The 22,232-nt window shown below is 43.5% G+C and overlaps 1 protein-coding gene across 1 annotated transcript in view; it reads right to left on the bottom strand.

The window, feature by feature from the left end:
• Positions 1 to 9,185: 9,185 nt before the first annotated feature.
• The window catches only part of MACROD2 (mono-ADP ribosylhydrolase 2), a 2,183,495-nt gene continuing 2,170,448 nt past the window's right edge, over positions 9,186 to 22,232 (bottom strand). The window contains exon 6 of the mRNA XM_085612704.1: positions 9,186 to 9,266. Coding sequence (XP_085468830.1) covers positions 9,265 to 9,266 — 2 coding nt within the window. The 3' untranslated portion in view covers positions 9,186 to 9,264. The remainder of the gene's footprint in view (positions 9,267 to 22,232) is intronic.

Genomic DNA, 22,232 nt, shown 5'->3' with positions numbered 1-22,232 from the left:
TGTAAACTGAAGAGCACTGCACCCGTGCTGCCACGGACTCCCTCATACTAAATTTAACATCCTTCATACTTATGCCGTAAAGGCCTTCGGTGCTGAAGCCATAAAGAACTTTAAACAAATCAAAATGCCGTATTATGCTGCAGGGTTTATGCTGCGCACGTCTGTGTTTAAAGAAACATATTTAACACGGAGAAAACACGGTTTGTGCTCCTTTTAGTAGGGCTTTCCATCTGCCTCTGTAGGAATTTGTCAAAATGATGTGTTAGCCAGCCAAGTATTGGTCACTTAAAAACATAGGTTTCGCTCTGTAAATTGGTGGCTGGCGTGTCAACAAATGTAGCATTTGGACCAAGGTTTGTTTAGTAAAATCAGTCAGAAGTATTGTAAGGGAGAGCTCTGGTAAAGACAGGAGGCGTAGGCAGCGTGGTGGAGAGCAACAAAAGGCCGTGGCCACTGAGCAGGCGCGTAACAGAGGCCCACGCAGCCCCGCGGTGCGGGGGGCCCACGAGATGCAGGGGCCCCCTCAGCACAGTACTCTCATCCAAGAGCTCCTGATAAAAACCGGAGCGGGGGTCCCTCCATGTACCTTGCAGGGGGGCCCCCTCAAATTTCGTTACGTCACTGGCACTGAGAGCTGAAGAGAAGCCAGGGACACAGCCGCCGCAAACATACCAACATAACAGGATGCATTCTGCCATATCTTCAGGGCTTTCTGGGTCAATTTCAAACCTCATTTGTTTTATCAGTTTTTTGAGAATTACATTTTTTGCTTTTCTTTTGGAGGGGCGGCTTCTCCGAGCGTCGCCCACTGCTCCTACCCAGTAGAGGCGAAAGTGAAAAATAAAATGGTAATAAAATAATTTTATTATCATGTTCTCACTGTTGCCTTTACTGGATAGGATAGTCACACGGCAGGCAGGGCCATCCAGGAGGAGGAGTTGTGGGCACTACTAAGTGCGCATGACGGGGCTGACTGGCCATCTTAGGCTGCACAGCTGGGTGGAGAAAAGCCACAGTCTCCCAGGCATGGTCTGAGCTGCAAACCAATCCCTCAGACCAATACCAGCACGCTTCTCTCATGCGGGGAATAACATTCCCAGCATGAAATAAGTGCTGAGATTGGCATCTGGGAGCCTGCGCTGTGTCTGTCAGTCGAGAATCGGGAGAGGAGCAAGATGGAGTGGACGCAGCATCAGGTAAATTGTTATTTCTTTTATTTTTTGTTTTATTCTTTGTTTTCGGATTTATTCCCCCCACCCGCCCTACCACGTCGCATCAGGAGCAGCTGCCACTGTCAGTTCTGTCCAGTAAATATGCACAAATCTTTTCGAAAAAGCAGTAGAGGCTGCTACCGATCGGTAATGGTGGGGCTGGGGTGGGGACAGGGGGTGCAGGACAGAACGAAATAACAAAAAAAAACAATTACCTAAGACAGTCGGCTGCTGCCTCCTCTCAGTCCTCTTCTTCCTGTCTCTGCCGGCTGCAGGAAGGAGCAGGAAACACCCGGGCTCCCCATAGCTAATCACAACGCTGTAATGCAGCGTTGTGATCAGCCTGAGCGCTGAACCACGGTGCTCAGACGTGGACTGGGAGGCTTTGCATGTTCCTCATCAAGCTGTGTAAAGCAAGTCTGGTGGGGAAGATGCAAAGTGCTCAGGACTGTTTCGGGCCGGCCAAGTAATCATGTGCGCTTAAGTAGTGCAAACGACTCCTCTCCCTTGGTTTGGCCAGCCCCGCCCCGAGAGCCACTCACTTCAATAGGTAAAAACAAATAATGATAACGATACATTATTATCTTTTTATTGTTCCTATTGATGTCAGGGGGGCGACGTTCCTCCGCCTCCAGCCAGTTCAGTAATCTTTATACAGTTAGGGCTCTAGACATTCTAGAAGGGGGTGCACCACCAGAAACCCAACTCATAAAATTGGAAGAAGATGGAAGGAGTTTTTCAAAACTGTGTTCCACATTTTAATTGTATTTTATAACATTGTATGATATTTTGTGCACCAAAAATCCTCTGTAAGTTATTTTAGTAGCTTAAGGTCAATTATTTAAATGTGGAATGTATTAATACACTGCATTTCGCTATACAGATTGTTATTTTCATGCATAAATATGACTCTGTTTTGGAATTGAGCAGCAAACAACCCCACGTTCCAAATCTCTGCTATAATAAGGACATGGATCCAAGGGAGAAACTAGAGTGAAAAGTCTTTTTTCATATAATTCCCCTGTCCTAATTTCTCCACATATTAAAACACCTAAAAGCTCCCTTGCACGGCCCTTTAGCATTTATTATTGATCCACTGTTGAAACACTGACTGAGATTTGGTAGGAACCCAATGAGCAATTCATAACATTTATTGAGCTGTCTTGCCACAACAGAACGCATTCTTTTACTTTACATGTCCACTTGATGTTCTCTATTCCCGCCATCTACACACTCCCCTTCGTCTAACATGACCAGAATTTGAGCTTGACCACTCAGGCAGAGGCATATCTTATGTTATGCTAGAGTGAACTCAATGAATTGATGGATGATCATGACCTCAGCTAAACACTGAAAACACCGCTGTTTATCATCCGTCAATATCCACGATAATGGGTATTCCTATTTTTTCTGACCCGTGGTTCAATATTTCACACATTTGGTTTTCAAATAGGTAATATTTAAATAATATATCAACAATCCGAAATGTATGTGGCCTTCATGGCTCCCTAGGCATCCTTTAAACATACGATTGCATAAAATGAAAAAGCAAATTGTGCAAACATTTTGCTAACGCATTTATAGTTTTTTTTTATAACGTGCTCATAGCGCCACGAAGAATAAGGCAAAACGTGATGTGGTCAGCATCACATTTGAAAGCTTTAAAGGTGTCAACGCATGACTGAGTTCTTGGTCTTACAATGCTTAATGGCCAGTGGCGGCTCCTCCACTAAGGCGGAGGAGGGTTGCCCCACTGCTCTATGAGCAGAGTAAAGTAAAAATAAAATAATAAACTAAACGTTATTATAATTTTATTTTTACTATACTGGACTGGATCCAGGTTAAGGCAGAGATGGGCTGGGCTCGTTTGAGGGAGGAGTAGATGTTGTGCATTAGTGCGCATAACGGTTTGGTCGGCCGTCTTCAGCCAGCCAAACCATCATGCGCACTTAGTATGTTCTCCATTGGGCTCCTACTCCCTGTCTGAGTGCCGAACCACGGTGACAGCAGTGTCGTGATTGGCTAGGGGAGTCTCGAAGCCTGGATGCTGCCGTGGTCGAGGAGGAGTAGAAAACAGAGGGGAGGAGAGGCCGCGAGTTGCGCCCTGGGTAAGTCTTCTTTTTCTTCGAACCCAGCCTCCCTTCCACCGTTCCTTGGGAGCCTGCACTGTTAATGGCATCAGTGAGCTTTATCAGACATTACTATTTCCCCTGCATGATGATCTAGGATGCACCTATGCCCTCGGTGCCAACTGCTAGTGAATTGAGAATCCTATTATTTTGGCCATTGCATCACTCTAACATAGTGTGTGCACACGGAGGTCTAGGCTTATGCCTGACTATGCAAGGATCAGAACCGGCCCCCTGACCTGGAGAGGTGCACAAAGCATGCTCTCATAATGGACAGAGGGCTACTGTCCATGGTCTGGGTTTAGCATGTAAAGAAGAGGTGGCAACGTACCATGTTTTGTGAATCCTCAGTTTGAGCAGACCTTTTTAATCTGTGACGGGGACAGCATGGCAACTGATCCCTTATATGTAAATGATGTGGTAATATGAGACCGAGAACCTTGCTCTGACATTCCGTATGTCGAGCGCATGTGCATGCACAGTGTGTGTAATAGGTGTGTGGTAGTAGGAATTTGTGTTCTTTGAATCCGAGTACTGAAGCCAGTAGGATCCATTTTAGATGCCCTGCTTTAGAATGGCAGAAGAGGATAGGTTACGTACACTGTTTAAGTGTATAGTCTGCATTCCTGAAGCTGAGATCCAGACACTGAAGAGTGCGTGATGGAGACAGTGCTACCTTTAGAAATGTCATGAAGATTTTGTTAGAAAGGGGTTGTTGATTAGTTCTTTCTGAGCAAGGCCATTTGGTTGATGGTAGTGGTTAGGGGTGGGACTGCAGTTTCTGTTGTTTAAGGTGGGGACGTTTCTAGGTCAGGCCTGCTCTTTTGTGGGCCCTTGATTACTGCTCTAGAAAGGTTGGTGAAAGCTAAGAGCAGAGATCTCACCCCTTAGTGTGTCCATGTTATGGGTTCTTCGACTTGGAGACAACCTTAAAGCTACGTGCTCTGAGACACAACTTTACACAAAGGCTGTGTTCGGAGAGCAGGCTGAGAAGGACACTTAAGAGAACCACCCTAGACCAGGTCTGAAATTTGAGCCAGTGGATCCACATCCTATGTCTATAAAATGTGTATAAAAGTGTGATCCAAACAACCTCACTTTGGGCTGGGGTGGGTTGGTGTCTGTCTGACAGCCAGCCTCCCAGAGGTAAGGTATCTCGATGACAGCCATTCTCCCAGAGGTAAGGTATAGCTCCTGAAGCTTGCACTTTCTACTATAAGAGCTCAGTGTTTGCCTAGTATCTTGAAGCCTGTGAGCCTGCTGAGAGATGGAAGGAGTCTACCTAGCCCTGCAAGAGGAGCGATTGTCCAGGCGGGTAAGCCCAGCGGGTTCCCGGTCTAAGGAGCACTCAGATTAAGCAAAGAGCCTGACAGAGTGAAGCCTGAAGTAATCTGTTCTACAGTGGGTGTCCCAGTCTCTCTCCACTGTTCCCACTGAGAAAAGCACTGGCGAAACTTGGGCTATAGCTGCCTAGCCAAGTAATCCATCTGCAATGTCCTGAGTTGGGCTACAACTGTGTTGACGTGCGATCTGTGCACTGGCGTAAGGTGGGCTGCAGCTCCCGTACTATGTGTTCAGTGTGCACAGGTCCAGAAGAAGACTGTGACTGTAGAGGACCTTGGGATTGCTGCACTAAGGCCCACCGGGCGGCATCCATCTGTTCCCTAGAAAGGGGGTGCAAGCTTAAGATATGGACTGGCCCGACCTCCGCACGTCCCTCTCTAGAGAAGAGATGCCTCCGGTCTTGACCAAGTTGCTGCAACGTACTTAAGTTAGCGCGATGACTTGAGACTGTTTTCTACCTACAACGACAGCTGTATGGACAAAGTGAAATAATAGCACTTTTGACCCTATGGGGAATGTAATCTTCACCGATCTATTTCATGCTCATGCCAAAGTTTACTAGGTGAACTATAAGAATTAGGGTCACCAAGGTGGGAGAGAGCACAGGGGGTGTAACGCATACAGGAAAGTTATAATAAGGGGTATTACACTGTAGTCGTAAATTGGGATGTGTAGTATTTAGTATTGCTGTGTTATTAAAGTTTTCTTCAGAAAGACAAACACTGGGATGACATTGTCTGTTGGTTGATCGTTAAGTTCTGAGCTCATGCCCCCAAGACAACTCCCCAGAGAAGCCTTTGGCTGCTTGCCCTCAGTACCCTGAAAGCCAAGTGCACAGCCACAGCAGGACAAACCCCAGGACACCAGTGGCAAATAACTCCAAGTACATGGTTGGTTCAAGTAGCCTGTATGCCCTGTGGCCCCCTGAACGAGGTCTTTCAAAATTGATTTACCTCAAAGTGATTTTAAAATCACAGACAGAGCAAGAAATATTAGGTATGCAAAGCCTAATAATACGTAAGCTTATTGCCTAGGATATGAGTGAGTGATTGACAAAATTACTTAATAGATACAGAGAACTGGGATTCAAAGGAACATAGTTAGGCCTTTTGATCCAGCCAAGTCAAATTTAAGTTAAGGTTTTAGTTGATGACAGAACTACACTGTAAATGGACTTTATAGTTCAATAACCGGCAACTACGTTAAAGTAATGTTACTGTACCACATAGGCTCCAATTCCAACATGTGCATGACCTCCACATTAATATGTCAGCACTTGAAAGTACCAATACCCTGGGTATAAGTACTTATGTGATGCAAGGATACTGGCTAATTCCAATACTGCCCCAGAGAAATAAGGAATGATAGTTAGAACATGAGTTCCTGTACCGATTCCTACATGTTATTACTTATTTGTGTGCCCTCCCCACCCCAAATTACACCCTCTTTAACAGGAGAAATGTTCACAGGAGATAACATCAGGCAAGTAGAATTTCTGCATACCGTATAACTCCCGATTTAACTGCAAACACCGCTTTTAGCCAAATCAGCAGTTACATATCCCTTGTAAAGGGAACTTAATATTTGCATGATGATTGTGTAATTCATAAACAACTATAAAAATGAAGATTTAAAAGTGTGGTCGAAAGTTATACAGATACAGCAAACAAACCCTATATTAAAACTGAGTTGCATTTAACATATATATTAATTGGAGAAAGAGGCTGACAGGTTCCACTAAAGATTGGCACATTGTATTAATCGCTAACGTTTATCTACGGAGAATAACCCTGATTTTTTGGAATGCCCTACATTTCACCCAGAAGTCGAATGCTTAAATTCTAAAGTAAGTGATATGCTAAAATGTAACGCTTAAAACAGCATTATATAGGTCATGCAAAGGCTGGATACCATTTCATAGAAAACCATCTATACCAGTAGTAAATGTATTCAATGATATTTTATCAATGTCTGAAGTTCTGAAGAGCTCATATCCCTTGTGGGTGACCTGTCAGACTCAGAAATCCAAATCTGTAAAGATCTGTCAATGTATTTCTCTTGATATGCTAACTGAATCCTTGACACATTTTATATTAATTTGCCAACTTTTAAAAAGATCAGTTAAATGAAATGTTAAGAGGGGACAAGACGCTGTTCTAATAGTCACCAGACCAAAATCAAGAAAATTTAGCATATGTATAAAAACATCTTAGGGAAGCAAGCATGATGCGGAGCATTTAAATGCAAAAAGATACATGTGAGAGGCTCTTGAAAATATTTATTAAATAAATGAGTCCCCCCTGATTAATATTAGGTTTAAATAACATTTAATAAATAACAGCAACAACCAGACAACTGTGCATTGGCTTAGGTATATGTGTACCCTAACCACACTTAGATAGATCTGCTTCCATAGAATTATGATACTTAAAATGAATACTTTATCAATACAGATTGGGAGACAGAACTACATAAGTAAGGTATCAAGTAACTAGGGACATTCCTTTTGAGGAATAAGGCGGGGGATCTCCGTGAGGGTGTTTAAGTTTACTACAATGTGCATCACTGAATTGGATGGTGTCGGTAGGTCTCGGAGGAGTGTTGAAGAGGATCAATACAAGCCTGTAAACATGCTTTGTTACATAAACATATTGATTTAGTAGTTTGTAATGAGTTAGCTTAGCAATGACCACTGGGCTGTGGTTAAAAAATGGTCAATATCTAGTAATTATGAAAGCCATAGTTAAAAGAAATATACATGGAAAAATAATTGTCTAAATAAGAACCACTAATATATCTACACAATATTTGGTTAAATGTGACATTTACTGTTCTACACTGCCCAAGGGTGCCTGATCAAGTGAGATAACCTCGCCATGTATCATGTATTTTAAGGTACTTTTTCAACATCATTAATACAATGTCACAGTAAAACAAACACCGATTGACACATTTAATGTTTACTAATACAGATCACAAATGTTAATATTACTAATAACTTTTATTGACATACATCAAATTAATTACGGGTTTAAGCAGCAAAACTCCAGGATAATGCCATTAGGAATTCCTACCTTTAGAACAATCCCCCTAAAATTGAGGTTATTTTCTAATGTGACCCTTGTTGAGTTCATCATCACTACCAATTTACGTGTGCCAGCATTAAGTCTGGACAGACAGCATGAGGATAAAGCATGGTGATAAAACATGAGTAATACAAGCAGCCCCTCTACTGAAAGATTCCAGCACGTATTTATACCTGAGATGCCTCTTTTCTGTTAGAATGTTAGTGAATATCAGGTGCACCAGAGAGCAAGATGGCTGCCACTTAGCGAGGCTCCCCCGGCCGACTCAATTAGTTGGTTATCCACGGTACCAGGACTCTTTGAGGCACCACATCAGCCCACACCCGCAGCACTTTTACTCCGCTTTTGGCGGAGCCCCTTATCTCTTCTGCCATGATGGCAGATAAGGGCGCTTGTCCAGGAGCTCGAAGACTGGGACTTCTTACGTTTTCCAACCTCTAACCATCTGAGCACTCCCTTCAACCACCCTGCCCAGGTGCACAATCCCCACACATAGCACTTAACACCCTTGTGCATCATCAATTCCGTGCTGCCTGCTGCGCCCTCCACTCCATGTTCCTGGTGCCCCTCCCACCCAGACTTCACTCATAAACATGTCTGAAAGCGAATCCTTCCCTCAAAAGCCTATAATTGGTTTGTATACCACGATGCAGGAGAAGGCACCTGTCAATGCTCCCAGGCCCGGGTTGGCTTGGAGTTAGAGACTACTGCCCACATCACGAAGGCACAATGGCGCTTCTGTTGCTCTTAGTCCAGTGCGGTCTCCCGGAACTACAGGCTCAGCCTCATCCACTTTAAATTCTTGCACAGGCTCTATCGTACTTCTTCCCAACTATATCGGATTGAGCTTGTGGTGGATACGTGCTGTTTGTTATGTGATGTTCTGGTGGACATGTTTCTCCATCTGGCCTGGGACTGTCCCGCAGTGGCGTGCTGCTAGGTTAGTGTCTATGGAGAGGTGGCCCATATCCCTTGTCATCTCCCTTAGTGAGCACAGCAGGTCGCCCTGCTGGGATACGTGAAAGAGGTTCCTCCTGAAGAATGATGGCTCAGAGCAACGCTGCTCCTCATGGCCATTCACTAGGGACAATGACCTCCGGCTAAAACTGACGACTGGCTGCAGGATGCCACATATTGGATGGAACAGCTGGTGAAATACTGGGACCACATGCCAGTTCGATCTTGACCCAAGGACATTCGGGGCCAATTGGCTACACATTTGGGACTGCGGGGCGAGGATGGGGTTCCAGAGCACACAGAGAACACAATGACCCCGGACGAAGCTTCCCAATTGTGAGTACTAACTGCTAAGACTGCCTCGGGCTGGAGGATGCCCCATTCTGTTGGACTCACACGCTTATGATGCATTTATGACGCTTGATGCTTTTGAGGTGGTATCGGACGTTGCACCTCCTCCTTAACCCTTTGATCCATTTCTGCAATAGGGTGTTTTTATGTTCGTGAAGCATGTCTCTCCCTTTCCCCTTGTATCTTTCCTGTATGCATGCCAATGAAAACAATTTTTTAAAAAAACGTCAGTAAACATACACCATTAACACACAAAGTAAATTAATTGCTACAATACAAAATTGGAAGTTGAACTTAAGTCTGTCACACGACAGCATACCAATCGCATGCGAGTGAATAAGTATATGGATTTTTTCTTAGAAAAAGAGTGACAAAAAAATCAGTCAATGTGACAAGCCAACAAAGCAGCTGTCATCCGAGTGAATTGTACATCTCAGCCAGGCCTCATCAGATAACGCATCAATCACTTCCAAGAAGTTACTGAGCTTCAGTAGTGTATGTCCATGGACGCCGCCTGTACCATGTGCCAATCATTACTTTAAGGCCAATACAAATGAATCTTAGCCCGTCTTATTATAAATGGAACATTGGCTCTCAGTAGAGGCGAGGAGTCTGCCCGCTCCCTCAAGTGGGCAGCGGTCTATAAAACTTGGTGTCAAGATCAACGAGGTCTTTATCATAAATGAATATAAGATACTGTGCTGCAGTTATCTGTGTTTAATTAGTCTAATGAGTTCTTCCCTAGATCCAGCTGGAGATCAGCCACAATATGGCAAAAAAGGGTTTGGAAAGTTTAAAAGGTGCATTTGCATTTGGCTGGTCTTTGTCTGGAGAGGCACAGAGGGTGGAAAACGATGGATCAGGATATGGTCCGAGCAGTCACCTGTGGCTGAGATTTATTCAAATATTCCTTTAATCACCCTGCCGTTTGTTTCTATTGCCCGACAAGCACAAATGAAACTATGCTGCACATGTTATTGGAAGGTCCAAACTATATTAATTTTAGACACATTTAGCAAACAGAGGAAGCAGTCTCAAACAATGAACACCTTCTCAACACCTTAATGAAAACTGATGCAAAGGACTTAACACTTGTAACTGTACATTTTTAGAAAGCTTTTTTTGGCGTAGTAGTAATTTTCAACTTTTAATGAATGTGTCTTTTACCACAAAAAAAGTGATTAGATGGTGTGTATATGAACCAAAAATAAAAGGTTAATTACAACAAAACACAGCTTCCTGTCGCCTATTATCCTGATCTTACGTATTTCTTATTTATGAAATTGGTACATCACACACACTTTGGGTTCATAAGATACAAGTCTGTTTTTTCTTGTTGAAAATTACTTTTACAAAATGCTAATCCATTCCTCAAACACAATATGAAAAATATGCACCTTTTCCCATTTGTAATTCCACTTATTGCTAAATCAGCATGATTGTTGGTAAGGGGAACAGAAAAGTATGGGAATTGTTATTTTTTTTTTAACCAAATTGTATTGGTTTACACACATGATCACATGCGTCATCTACAAACATTTACCTTTTATACTTATTATTCAACATCTCAGTGCATGTAATACATGGTCAATATGCGAGTTAACTCTAGTGCCCTGTTTTGTGCACATGTATAATACATTACTTTAAGTTTTAGACGTTGACTTTAAAATTAAAGTTGTCAACTAATAACAGTTACACCCCCCCCCTTTTGTTCTGGCCCATCGTGTCCACAGTCAGGTTGAGTGGTGCATCGTAAGTTATCTTGTAATATGTGCTTAATGCCTGTGATCGCGCACCGGAACTAGTCGCGCCATTACAACCCAGGGTGGTGCGGAGAACCTCATGATCTATAAGTGGAGGAATTGTATAACTACATCTGTAAGTAGTAGTATTCATTTTCCTGGAGTTGTCCAACCCACACCTCTTGAACTAAACTGGGTATGTCTGCTTTTCAATTCTAAGACAAAATGTATATTTCTGTGCTGTGTGCATATGCTGCCTACATTGCGTTTGTGCACTTCTCGCGCACACATGACAACAATTTATTCAGTTAGGACCCTTAGTTTACAATAGCAATCAAAGATTTTTGTGACAGTTTCACTATTCAACTTTCCATCAGGCTAGTCCTTGTGACATATATTTTTAAGGTTTTCACCAATCAGTGCACCGGAACACAGATGAAAAAGTGCATCGACCACAATGATTATGGCAGGGCATGAAAGTAGCATGTACAGGACATGGTTTCTCAGAATGCTGGAAGTGCAGTAGTAAGTCTACTTTCTGTACAACATGAAACCGAAAAAAAATGGCAAAAGTATAGAGAGAGAGAAAATAAAATGACAACGAAAGCAACAAAAGCTAAAAAGAACTAAACACATACTCCATGCTTTTCCCTTTAGTGTAGAACAAATTTCTAGGCATCAAACTCTTGGGCACCAAACTAGATATTAGAAACTGGAAAGGTAAAACTGATTTTCTACAGTTCTGAAGTTTATTTTTTTAGTTCTTTCCAATCAATGTTATCCTGCGCACATTTATTTCATTTTCTTCATTACATTTTCCAATATCAATACACCACAGCTTAGTAAGCCCCTGGAGGAGATCTTGTATTGCTATAGTTACTAATGCAATAAACGTAATCCTCAACACGCGACACTTGATATAAACTTGAAACGAGCAAAACCGTGTATACTGATGCAGAGTGGTTGAAATAACCAGCATAATTATGCTTGTTCAAACAGGTTGTAGGGGGAATGTAGAGGGAGACATAGGAACAGTGCTTAAAAATCGTAAGATCACAAAATAGTTACGCAAATGATAACATCGCAGATGTGACTACAGGCCATATTACTGTCTCCTGTGTTTTTCTCCTCCCAATCCTCGCTACACCTTACATATGGAATAGGTATTCCTGGTCCGGCATCTCTGGACTTTGTCCTTATTTAATTAAATCTGTACATTTGTCCTTATTTAATTAAATATGTACATTTTAAACCATAAAGCTACTAAAGAAGCTCTGGCCCTTCCCATTTCTGCTTGTATTCTATTTGCCACTGTGGGTTGTGCCCCTTGTTCTGCAGGGTGGGATATGTTACAATTTATTGTTATTTTTGTATGGTCCCCTAGGTGTGCTCCTTGTGTTGTGATGAGCACTGGGCTCTCTGTAAACAGACCTTGCAAGCTTTGACTATCACGAGTTCTCCTGTGTGTTAAAAGGATCTGTTTCCAACTTCTGATGTATGTTTTCAGGCAAAAAGGCTCGGATTGCTCCACCTCAGACCCCTATTGTCTCTCCCTCAAAGTCAGAATACCTGTGTGATTTCAGCAAATGTCTCTTGCACAATGGCACGGGACGTTCAGTATTATTAGGTGGCCAGGTCTTATGGAACATGTGATCTGGGAATCCTTGTGGACCTTTCAATGAGTAGATTTGTTGACCTGTGATGCAGACCACCACCCGAGTTTACATAGGGGCATGGCGTGCAGCCTTTTCTAGGCAGTATGTGGCAAATGTGAGTATCAGAATATCAGCGCTCTTCAGCCACGCCAGGCACAGACACAAGTTCTCAGGGCCGGCTTTAGGGCAGTGCGACTGGTGCGGTCGCACTGGGCGCTGACCTGTGGAGGGGGTGCCCAACTCAGGGGGAGGCAATGTCTTTAGCAATAACTTATGTTCGGAGAGATGAGGGGCACTTATGCCTGGTGGTAGTGAGAGAATCCAAGGAGGCAGTCTTGGGGTGTGGGGGCGCCGAAAAGGATTCTCGCACCGGGCGCCACCAGCACTAAAGCCAGCCCGGAAGTTCTGCAGAAAACTCTGCTTGTTTTCTCTTTTTTGAAGGCATGCCTTAATGATATATTAGTTGAACATGCTGTGGGAGTTTTGACTCCCCATTATTCTCCCTGTTTGCATATCCTGACGACACGGGACCTGCCCCTGAGAGCATGCTTACGCCTGCATTGGAAATCCACTTCTCTCAGTCATGAGGAATATTCCAGGTTTAATCTGGAATCAAACCAACACTGTTAGTCATCTAATTAAGGTGATGCCTTTGGCATTCATCATTAAGAAGTGGTACAAGCATAACTTCTCATGGATAGTGACCCGCTCCTTCTGGGGCAGCTATGACCATCAGGGCCCACTTGTTCACGGTTTCATGAATCTGGATCTGCAGCACGGTCATTGGGGGCAACGATTTCCTGGTAATACAAGCATGTTACATACAAGTCAGATCGGAGCATTCTGAGCCCAACATGGACATATTAATACGTTATAAGAGCATGTGTGTATAAGGATTAGGGCCTAGAAAATGAATTCTTCACACAGCAATGCTAACAAAATGAGTGCATGATAGGCAGGTTTTTATTTTAGAAACTGCATTTTAACAGTGTTCATGTCAGCAAGACAAAGAAGGAAGTAATCTCTCTGAGCTTTTAGCCACAGAGTCATCTCCCCTTGTACAGACTTAGCCTGGAAGGAAGCATTGCTGCCATCTGTGCACTTATGCAAGACAACATTGCTTACGCAGAGAATTCATAACAAAGTTGATGAGCAGAAGTGATTCTCTCCTTCACTATAGGAAATCATTGGAATCCAAGGAACTAAGACAAGCCAGAAATGGGATAGGGATTGAAGCATAGATTCTGAAGGGCACAGATTATATTCTAATTGAAGATCCAACAGCGAAGTATGGCTGATACTTTTTGAATGCAAAACAGCAAAACAAAGATCGGCTTGCAACGCCTATTGGATGCCACCTGCGCATTTTCAACTAGGAAGGGCCTGCTGAATAACCAGAAGGTCTCTTGAGCAGGAGAAAGTAGGAGCAACCAAATGCCACAAGTACCTAGGAGTCCACTTCAACGACAACGGTAGACACAGGAGCCAGATGATCGAAATAAAGAAGAAAGGCACTGCACTATTGTTTGCTCTCAGAGCTGTATACACAAAGCTAAAAGGACCCACACGTATGCCTATCCTCCAGGTGGCCAAGGCAAAGATTCTCCCGACATGGATATATGAGTGTATGAGTGAGGCACTTAAGGGGCAGGACAGTGAGATACTTGACAGAACACTCACAACGATTTACAGAACAATGTTTCTGCTTCTTAAATAAGACTGGAATTTGGTATATGGAGGCGGGTCTTGGCACGTAAAACAGCATTTGCAATAAGCTGTCACCATCTCAGGGCCACGAAAGAAGGCACTCTGGGCCACCACCTATGGACTGAATTGGATCCAAAACAAAAGTTGGCGGGAAAGTACTATCTCATTCAAGCCCTAAAAATGCTTAGCTTAACAACTACCTGGGACCTAACTATTAGCCATCAGGAATTCAAAAGGGTGGCCAAAATCAGCACAAAACGGCTCTCACTAATAGAAGATAAAGCCACAGGGCTACCTAAACAAACCCTACAACGACTAGACAAAGGCACAGTTAATGAAATTAAGGATGGGGTAATCCCTATCACAACTCATTTTCCAGCCTGGAAGAGGGGCGAGGAACAGGCAACGTTTCAGCTCTGCAAACAGCAAAAAGAGGACATAACACATGTACTGTGCCTGTGCCCCACCCTCCTAGAGGATACGAGGGCTTTGTTACAAAGGGGGTAGATTGCCAAGGGCACAAGATACTGCAGGGAAGCAGTGCTGTCCTGCTTTGACCCATTCAATAGCATTTAAACTGTGCTCTGGTCAAATTTATTTATCGCTTCTCAAGAAAAGTAGAGGTCCTGGATTACACAGTTAAAGGGCTGAGAGGTGACTAGGTTATCAATATGCATGACAGCGCGCCCCTTAATCCACCTTTGTCTGAACGTACTCTTCTGAAGGCATTTTTTTTAATTTATTTTTTAATCTGCTTTATCAGGCCCAGGCTGATACCAGCTGGTCAAGGAGCTCAGGCGTCTATACAGAGCATACATTCCTCTTGCAGTGAGAAATACCCTACCTCAAACCATTTTAGACATAGTACTTTTACCCATCCCTGCTTTTAAATCTTCATAGCACAAGGCCATCTTAACCACTTTTAGCCAAATCTATTGCACTTTACCATTGACTGGGCCCACTTCTGGGCAATGGTGCTAATTGTCCGGTGTTTCTTTTTCCTTTTAAGCATATATTTTATAAAGAAGCATCCTTTTATGAAATTAGTAATTTTGGATACAATGTCATTTTATTTATTTTGTAAGAGTTTTTTTCTTCTTTCTGTTTTTATGCATGTATTTCACAAAGAAACTCCCTTTTATGAAATATATAAATTTGGATACAATGTCATTTTACTCATGTTGCAAGGGTTGTTTTATCAAGCAATAAAGCCTTTACTTACTTTTGAATACTAAATAGGGATTTTAGACAAATAGAAATAGGGATGTGTGATAAGACATGCTTGCGGCTTTCCTTAGGTTGGTTTTGGCTTTAGTTATGAATGCTGGGATTTGAGTAATAATTACCCCAATTCTGAAACATATGTTTTATAGACGAGCTGTGCATAATAAACAACCATTCAACATAAAATACCAATGATAGTGTGTGTCTACTATTTTAGGTCAACCAGGTTGGGGCTCGGCTTTAAAAACAACCTCCACCGATGAGAGATACTCGAACAGGGTTGTCTAACTCTTAACATTTCCTCCATAAAGAAGCAAAACTTGTTAGTGAGAGGGGCGAGATACCTGTCAGTTTTCCTTTTCTATGAAGAGAGAACATAACTGATATCTCCTCCTGGATCTAAGGTGGTTTATATGGGACAGCCCCCTTTAAAGTGGGATTTTTATAAAATATCTTTATAGACAGTCTGTAGAGAAATACAAGTTCCAACAATTACTGAACTGTGTACCAATATGGGACACAATACGTAATAAACATAGTTTCCAAAATTTTCAGTCACAAAATATCATAAAGTACCTTCTAATCCCTCCCCCCAAACAATTTATCAATTTCACCCAACCCCCCCATACCCAGTTCCTTCCCATGCAAATGTTAACGTGGGCTATCTATGGCACAAATATATAAATATCATCTGTTTCTGGCAAACCAATCATCTTGTTAAACTCTAAGCTACTGTATTGGCAGACTAATCATAAGTAATGTGGGTTCAGGTAGTTTCCAATAGAGAAGAAACCAGTGAAATGTCATGACTGTGGTGGGGCGTTCAGGGAGGGCATTTGTTGTCTTTAATCAGATGTGAAACTTTCTTAGCCAACGCAACTCAGTCATGGGCTATGTGGTACTTACGTAAGCCCACCCTCTCCCCACTTTGTAGGTGGATGCTTTCGGAAGACAGCCAGGGGGTGATCGCTATGCCCCAGGAATGAATTGTCAATGATACAGGGTTCTTCCATCTTATTGTAATGTTAGGCCTTGTCAACAGAAGAGCCAAATCAACAAATCTATCCGAAGCCTTGTCTGAGTCTGGGTGAGGGGAAAGGTCTAGTATAAGAATCTCTAAAGAACTGGCCAGACAAAGGCCTGAGACTCGGTGAAGTACAATAATGTCTCCATCCCAGTAAGCCATCAGCAGCCCGCACGACCACAACATGTGTGGGAGGTCTGCCTCAGGGGAACGACAGTGTGGGCACACTGAGGAAGACCATGGCTATATAGCAGAAGGACGACGGTTGTTAAGGTAAGCCCTTTTCAGAATGTTAAATTGAATATATTTAAATCTTGAGTTGCGAGAGACCATATGGGGGTAGGATAAGACACGGTGCCATTACGAACTGTGTAGCGGGCGTCCTATGTCATGCTCCCATTTCTCCCAAAAGGGAGATCTGGCATGATCTTAATGCTGGAGGTGAGCTTGGTATAACCAGCAAACTAAATGTGTGCTATCGCCTAGCGTGTAAAGTGGCTGTATAACTGCGTTTATAGGGGGCTCTGTTTCTCTGACCATGAATATCTTCATAAGTACTTGTTTGCTTAAAGCATAAGTGAGAAAGTGGCCAGGGAGGATTGCTTGGTCTGCTTGGAGAGCATCAAAAGATGATATTTCACCATTAGAAATTAAATTAGAGAGAGTGATAATTCCCTGTGCAGCCCATTCTTCTAAATGAGACAGGGGTATAGTATTATTGAAAGCTACTGCCCCCGTTAGAGAAATCGCCTTGGCAAACAGATATCTATATTTGTGGAGGGCTCGTGAGCGTTGAAGACAGTATAGGGCCCCAAGTGGGATGTGAACTACAACATAAACACCTAGCTAGCCTTTTAAGAAAAGGTCTTACAAAGGTCGTACAGCCTTTACTGTGATCTGTAAAGTTTCTTGTTTGTAAATGTGTAGCATTTGCTTATTGTTTAGAGTCGTTGGGAAAAGGTGTGGAGAATATGTCTGAAAGTCATTCCTAACCATGGTGCACTGGCTGATGGTGAGACTGTGGTTCTAATTCCGTTTCACCTAGCTTTGATTATGCTGTTTTTTTCCGAATTATCGTGAAATTTCTACAGCGAACTTTTGATTTTGAGTTAAGACTTGGGGGTAGAGTTAAGTCAGGCTTGCTTACAGGTTTTATGGTGACCACCTAGGACTGTATTACAAATAGAGTACACTGTCCTTGTTTGCGCTGCTGCACACCTTCAAATTGGCGAGCTGGGCCTAAACAGAGGCAGCGTGCCTTCCTACTGAACCTGCAGCTGCCCACGGGACAGCGCAGTCATGAAAGAGTAAGCAGCTGCTTGAAGCAGTCACTCCATCTTTCACTGTGAAGGCGGCATCCCCTTGCACTTTAAAGGGGGAACAGAGATCCTCCTGCAAACGGGTGCAGTGCGCGACTGTACCCACCCAAAGGGGATGTCAGGGGGCTATAGGACCACGTTCGCCCATAAGAGTGCCACACTCACGAGGTGCCGTGACTGGGCATTACCTTTCTGTGGTGCATAGTCAGTGCGCCTCCTGGCAAACTCTTTCCGTCTGTGCCCACGTATATAGTACACCAAGGGCACAGAGGCAAACTCTTTCCATCATTTACCAAGGGTCCACACTCACATGCAAATGAGGGCTTGCCTCTTAAGAGAGCTTTCGGGATGTATATGCACCTGTGCTATCGCTATTACTTTTTGTAAAAACTTTTTTTATTGGTAGGATGTATGTGAGGATCAATGTACAGACATCATATTACAAGCACCAATACGGTATATTGTTGCCCAACTGTAAACAGTAGCAGATCCCAGCTCATATAGCGCTAGCCTTAGGAGGTACCACAAAGGAGTTAATTTTACAATGTAACCTAGGCCATGTTGCTGGTACAATCCTTTATGGACCTTCAATATCCTACTATCACCATAGTCCATTTGCAATTGTGCCCTGTAATCACATTACTACTTTTTTGATTTACGTCTTACTAAGATGGAAACAAAGCAAAACAAAACCAAACTTCTATCGCTATTTGACAGCTTCTGGTGGAATGGGCGACCCTCGTCGTGTTGCATCAGGGTGTCTCTCTTCATTAATTGAGGCAATGTTCTAGCGTGGTGCAGTATATCGCATCTCTGACCCCTATACACAGTAGTGGGTACATCCGCGCAGGGGGATCAGGAGCTCGTTGGACTGGCAGTGAGGGCCTAGCTTATCCGTGGGGCCATCCAGGCAGGAGCCTGGGGCTTATTGGATCAGGGCGTGGGCATATATGTGTCACTAGGGTACCACCCATACGCGGGAAAGGCCTGGCTTTATTGCCACTATAAGCTTATAGGGAGAGGAGGAGGGAGGGATGCACGCGGGGAGGGGGGGTCTCTAACAGAGAGCCATGTTGTGCAGGTGACCCCGTATCATCCCCAGAGAATTCAGCACTGGTCCCACCGTCATGGTTTGCCCCCTGCACAAGGTCCATCATAATGCTCCAGGTCTCCAAGTCCCTGTCCGCGTTCTCATCCGTGCGAACCGCTCTGAGTCGATGCTCCTCCACTACCCCCTACTCCCGCAGGTCCGCCCTCCATTTCTCAGGGGGGGTGGGGGCGTATCCGCCTTCCAATTAATAGCTATGTGGCATTTTGCAAGTACTAGCCCAAGCATAGCGAATTTATACTGCATGCGAGTTGTGGCATCGGGGGTCGGGAGTACTCCCAAGAGGCATCGCTTAATAGAGGGTCAAATTGAGAGCTTTGTTGCTCTACGCAGAGTGTCCAGCACTATACTCCAGTAGGGGCCGAGCCCTGGGCAGTCCAAGGTTACATGAATAAAATGAGCCAGGGTGAAGCCTAATCTGGAGAACTTAGGTGCATATGTTGGGTCAAACCTCGCCAGACGTGCGGGTGTCGGGTAAGTGCGGTGCAGATAATTGAACTGCGTAAGCTTGAACCGGGCATTGCTCAAGACGTCTTGAACTAGCGCCATAGCGCATTTCCACTCCCCGTCTCTCAAGGGCGTGGGTAGGTCTTCCTCCCACCTCCTCCGCGTCGGGGTCATATCCAGCCTATGGTCTGTTTTTAGGGCCTTGTACAGTGCTATCGCTATTACTTAAGAGGCCTCAAAAGCATTTGTAGCCCCTTTTGTAACACTAGAATTTCACAGGAGCACGAAAAACAGACACACGTTCCTGTTGGATCTCCAGGACACTGTTCATAATATGCCCCCTAGTGTCTTCACTTTCTTTCTCCCGGGGTATGATGCAGAGCCAAACTGGAAATCAAAACCAGTCATGGCAAAAATGTCCAAACCTTCCCGAATCCCTTCCTTCTCTCTCTATGTCTATCTTTTCCTCTATGTATGTATGTATGCATGTATATGCTATTTCTACAGCACAAACCTTGGTAAAAGATAGAGTGCTATACATTGTCAAACTTGTAGTCGGCAAAAAATAGGAGAGAAAGTTGAGTTGTGGGTGGTTAAATGCAATATGAAGTAGGGATTTTTTAAAGTTGAGTCTGCAACTCTTTCCTAAATTAGAGCAGCGTTGGGGTGGTCCTGATGGATATGAGGATGTCGTTTCAGATCCTGAGTTCCCCTCTCCTTCCCTTCACTCTCTCCCTCCCGAAGCCTCCACTGTGCCTCCTGCAATTAACCTGGGGGAGATGGAGAAAGTAACAGAGGCACCATCAGCATCCACAGGCCTTCAAAACCCAGCCTCTAATAGACCAGGCCCTTTGGAAAATGGCCGATAAAATAAATGGCCAGTCTGGACCTGTAATGATGACTCAGGCATGTTCGACTACCTGGCCATTTTATTTAGACCATCAGAGCCCTATTGTGATCTTGGTTAACCTAGGCATTATCTTGCACAGCTTTCCATGTTTTTCTCCCATAGCCAGAGAGAACATGAAGTTGGCCAGTTCTGCCATGCCAGGTGCTATTCGGTTTCATCTAGCTCAAAAAAGAGGCCATTTGAAATGTTTTTCGATAATGCAGCCGCCACTTACAATACTACTGGGTCTGAGCATCAAGAAAGATTGAGCTGCACACATGCATGTCATGTTAACCACCCTCTTCTTCTTCAAGGTCATGAGCAGTTCACAACTGTTTAGACAAAAGTGTACTATGACCTGAGGGATATGATCCCAGGGCCCCTGCTGGGGTTCTCTCACTGCAGACTTTTCACTGTTAGAGTTTGTGCAAAAAATCCAGCTTGATAGTTCCATAGGAGGGCATTGGTGCGGACGTTTATTTGGGAGGTAGCTTAGGTTTTTCTTTGTTGCAGGTAGATGCGTTCACTTATATTGACTTGGTTGACAGTGGCACCTGTTTGCTCACACTACTTGGAGGCAGTGTCGAAGCACTGTTAACTGCTTCGTAATCACAAATCCTGGTTCTGCATTCAAGTTTGTTTGTCAGATTCTCGAGCATTATTTTTGGACCCTGTTGTTCTTGCCATGCAGGTGCATTTTGTGGAGAGTCCTCTGAACCTCCTTTCACCAGTAAGTCCTGTCCTTGCTCATATCTATGTGGCAGCATGATTTGGAGAGAATATGTGACATTACATCGCATGCCGTTGCAACGCAAAACTTTACTCCGACTTTCTGTCAGGGGAGAGCTGGAAGTTGGAATAGATTAACTTTCTATCCCAACTCCAGTAAGTGCAACAGTAGGGAAGGTGTTGGAGTTAAATCCAACACCTTCATCCCACTGCTGCACACCTTTAGCGTTGCAACGGCATGCAATGTAATTGCATGCATGTTAACGGTTGCGTTTAAAAGGCTGTTTCCCGACCAGAGTACATCAAGAATGTCTTCATTTTTTATTTAGCATGCAATGATCCTAAATAAAGAGTAAAAGGTTCTGATGCCTGACCACCGCGTGCAATGATCTTAAATAAAGAGCAAAATGTCCTAATGCCAGACCACCACATGCATTGCTGCATACTAGGCATTAATACGTAGATTTGTGTCAAAAGTGGGGCATCTAGAAACTAAAATCGTTCATGTGTGTTACTATGTCTTGCTGGTTCAATTGTTTCTGTATATAGATAGAACTTTTGTTTCATCATAGTCATTATAAGAAGAACTAAACTTCAATGCCAATGCAGATTCAGCAGAGGTTCACACCACCAGTTCTCTATTTCAAAACCAGGGTGAGTTTTGATCTTTGCAACTAGAGTAAGGCTTTGTCTGCGAATACCGTTCTACAGCTCAAGTCTCCAAGTACATACTTGGGGGGACATTAACCTTGGGCATGATTGATGGGGTCAATTAATCACCTGGTGTTGTGAGGTAAAACAACAAATTTACAGCTGATATCCTTTGAAGAGATTACATTGATGCATCTGCTAGTGGATTGAAAAGTATCTTCTCACTTCTAGTTTGTGGTCTGTTTGCCAGCATATATCTTCTTTTATGTGGTTGACTGTTTTTTGGCATGATCTCGAGGTATCAGGCAGACCATTGCAGTTAATTGACCACAACCCAGCTTCCTCCTCTATTACTCTTTGAATCTATGCTTGTCTTTGACCAGGTGCAGCACTCCGCTGCCTTTTGCCTAGGTTCACAAATATATAAAAGAGGAATAGATGATTATACTGACTGACCTTTTTTAAATTTGTGAACAATCCCATTTAATTAGTTCAGCAAATTAATACACTTAATGCAGGTATTCAAAAGCAACCTGCTAGCTATAAATTGCAACACAGGCAGAGTTGTCACATTGTTTCATGCTTGTGAAATAGAATAAATGGGGAACAGCCATTACATCGCAGCTTAGTTATATTGCATGCAATTACAACGCAAGTGT

Source organism: Triturus cristatus, chromosome 6, assembly GCF_964204655.1.
Source record: "Triturus cristatus chromosome 6, aTriCri1.1, whole genome shotgun sequence".
Taxonomy (NCBI): domain Eukaryota; kingdom Metazoa; phylum Chordata; class Amphibia; order Caudata; family Salamandridae; genus Triturus; species Triturus cristatus.
The sequence above is the reverse complement of the archived record's forward strand: the minus strand, read 5'-3'. Positions and strand labels throughout refer to the sequence as shown.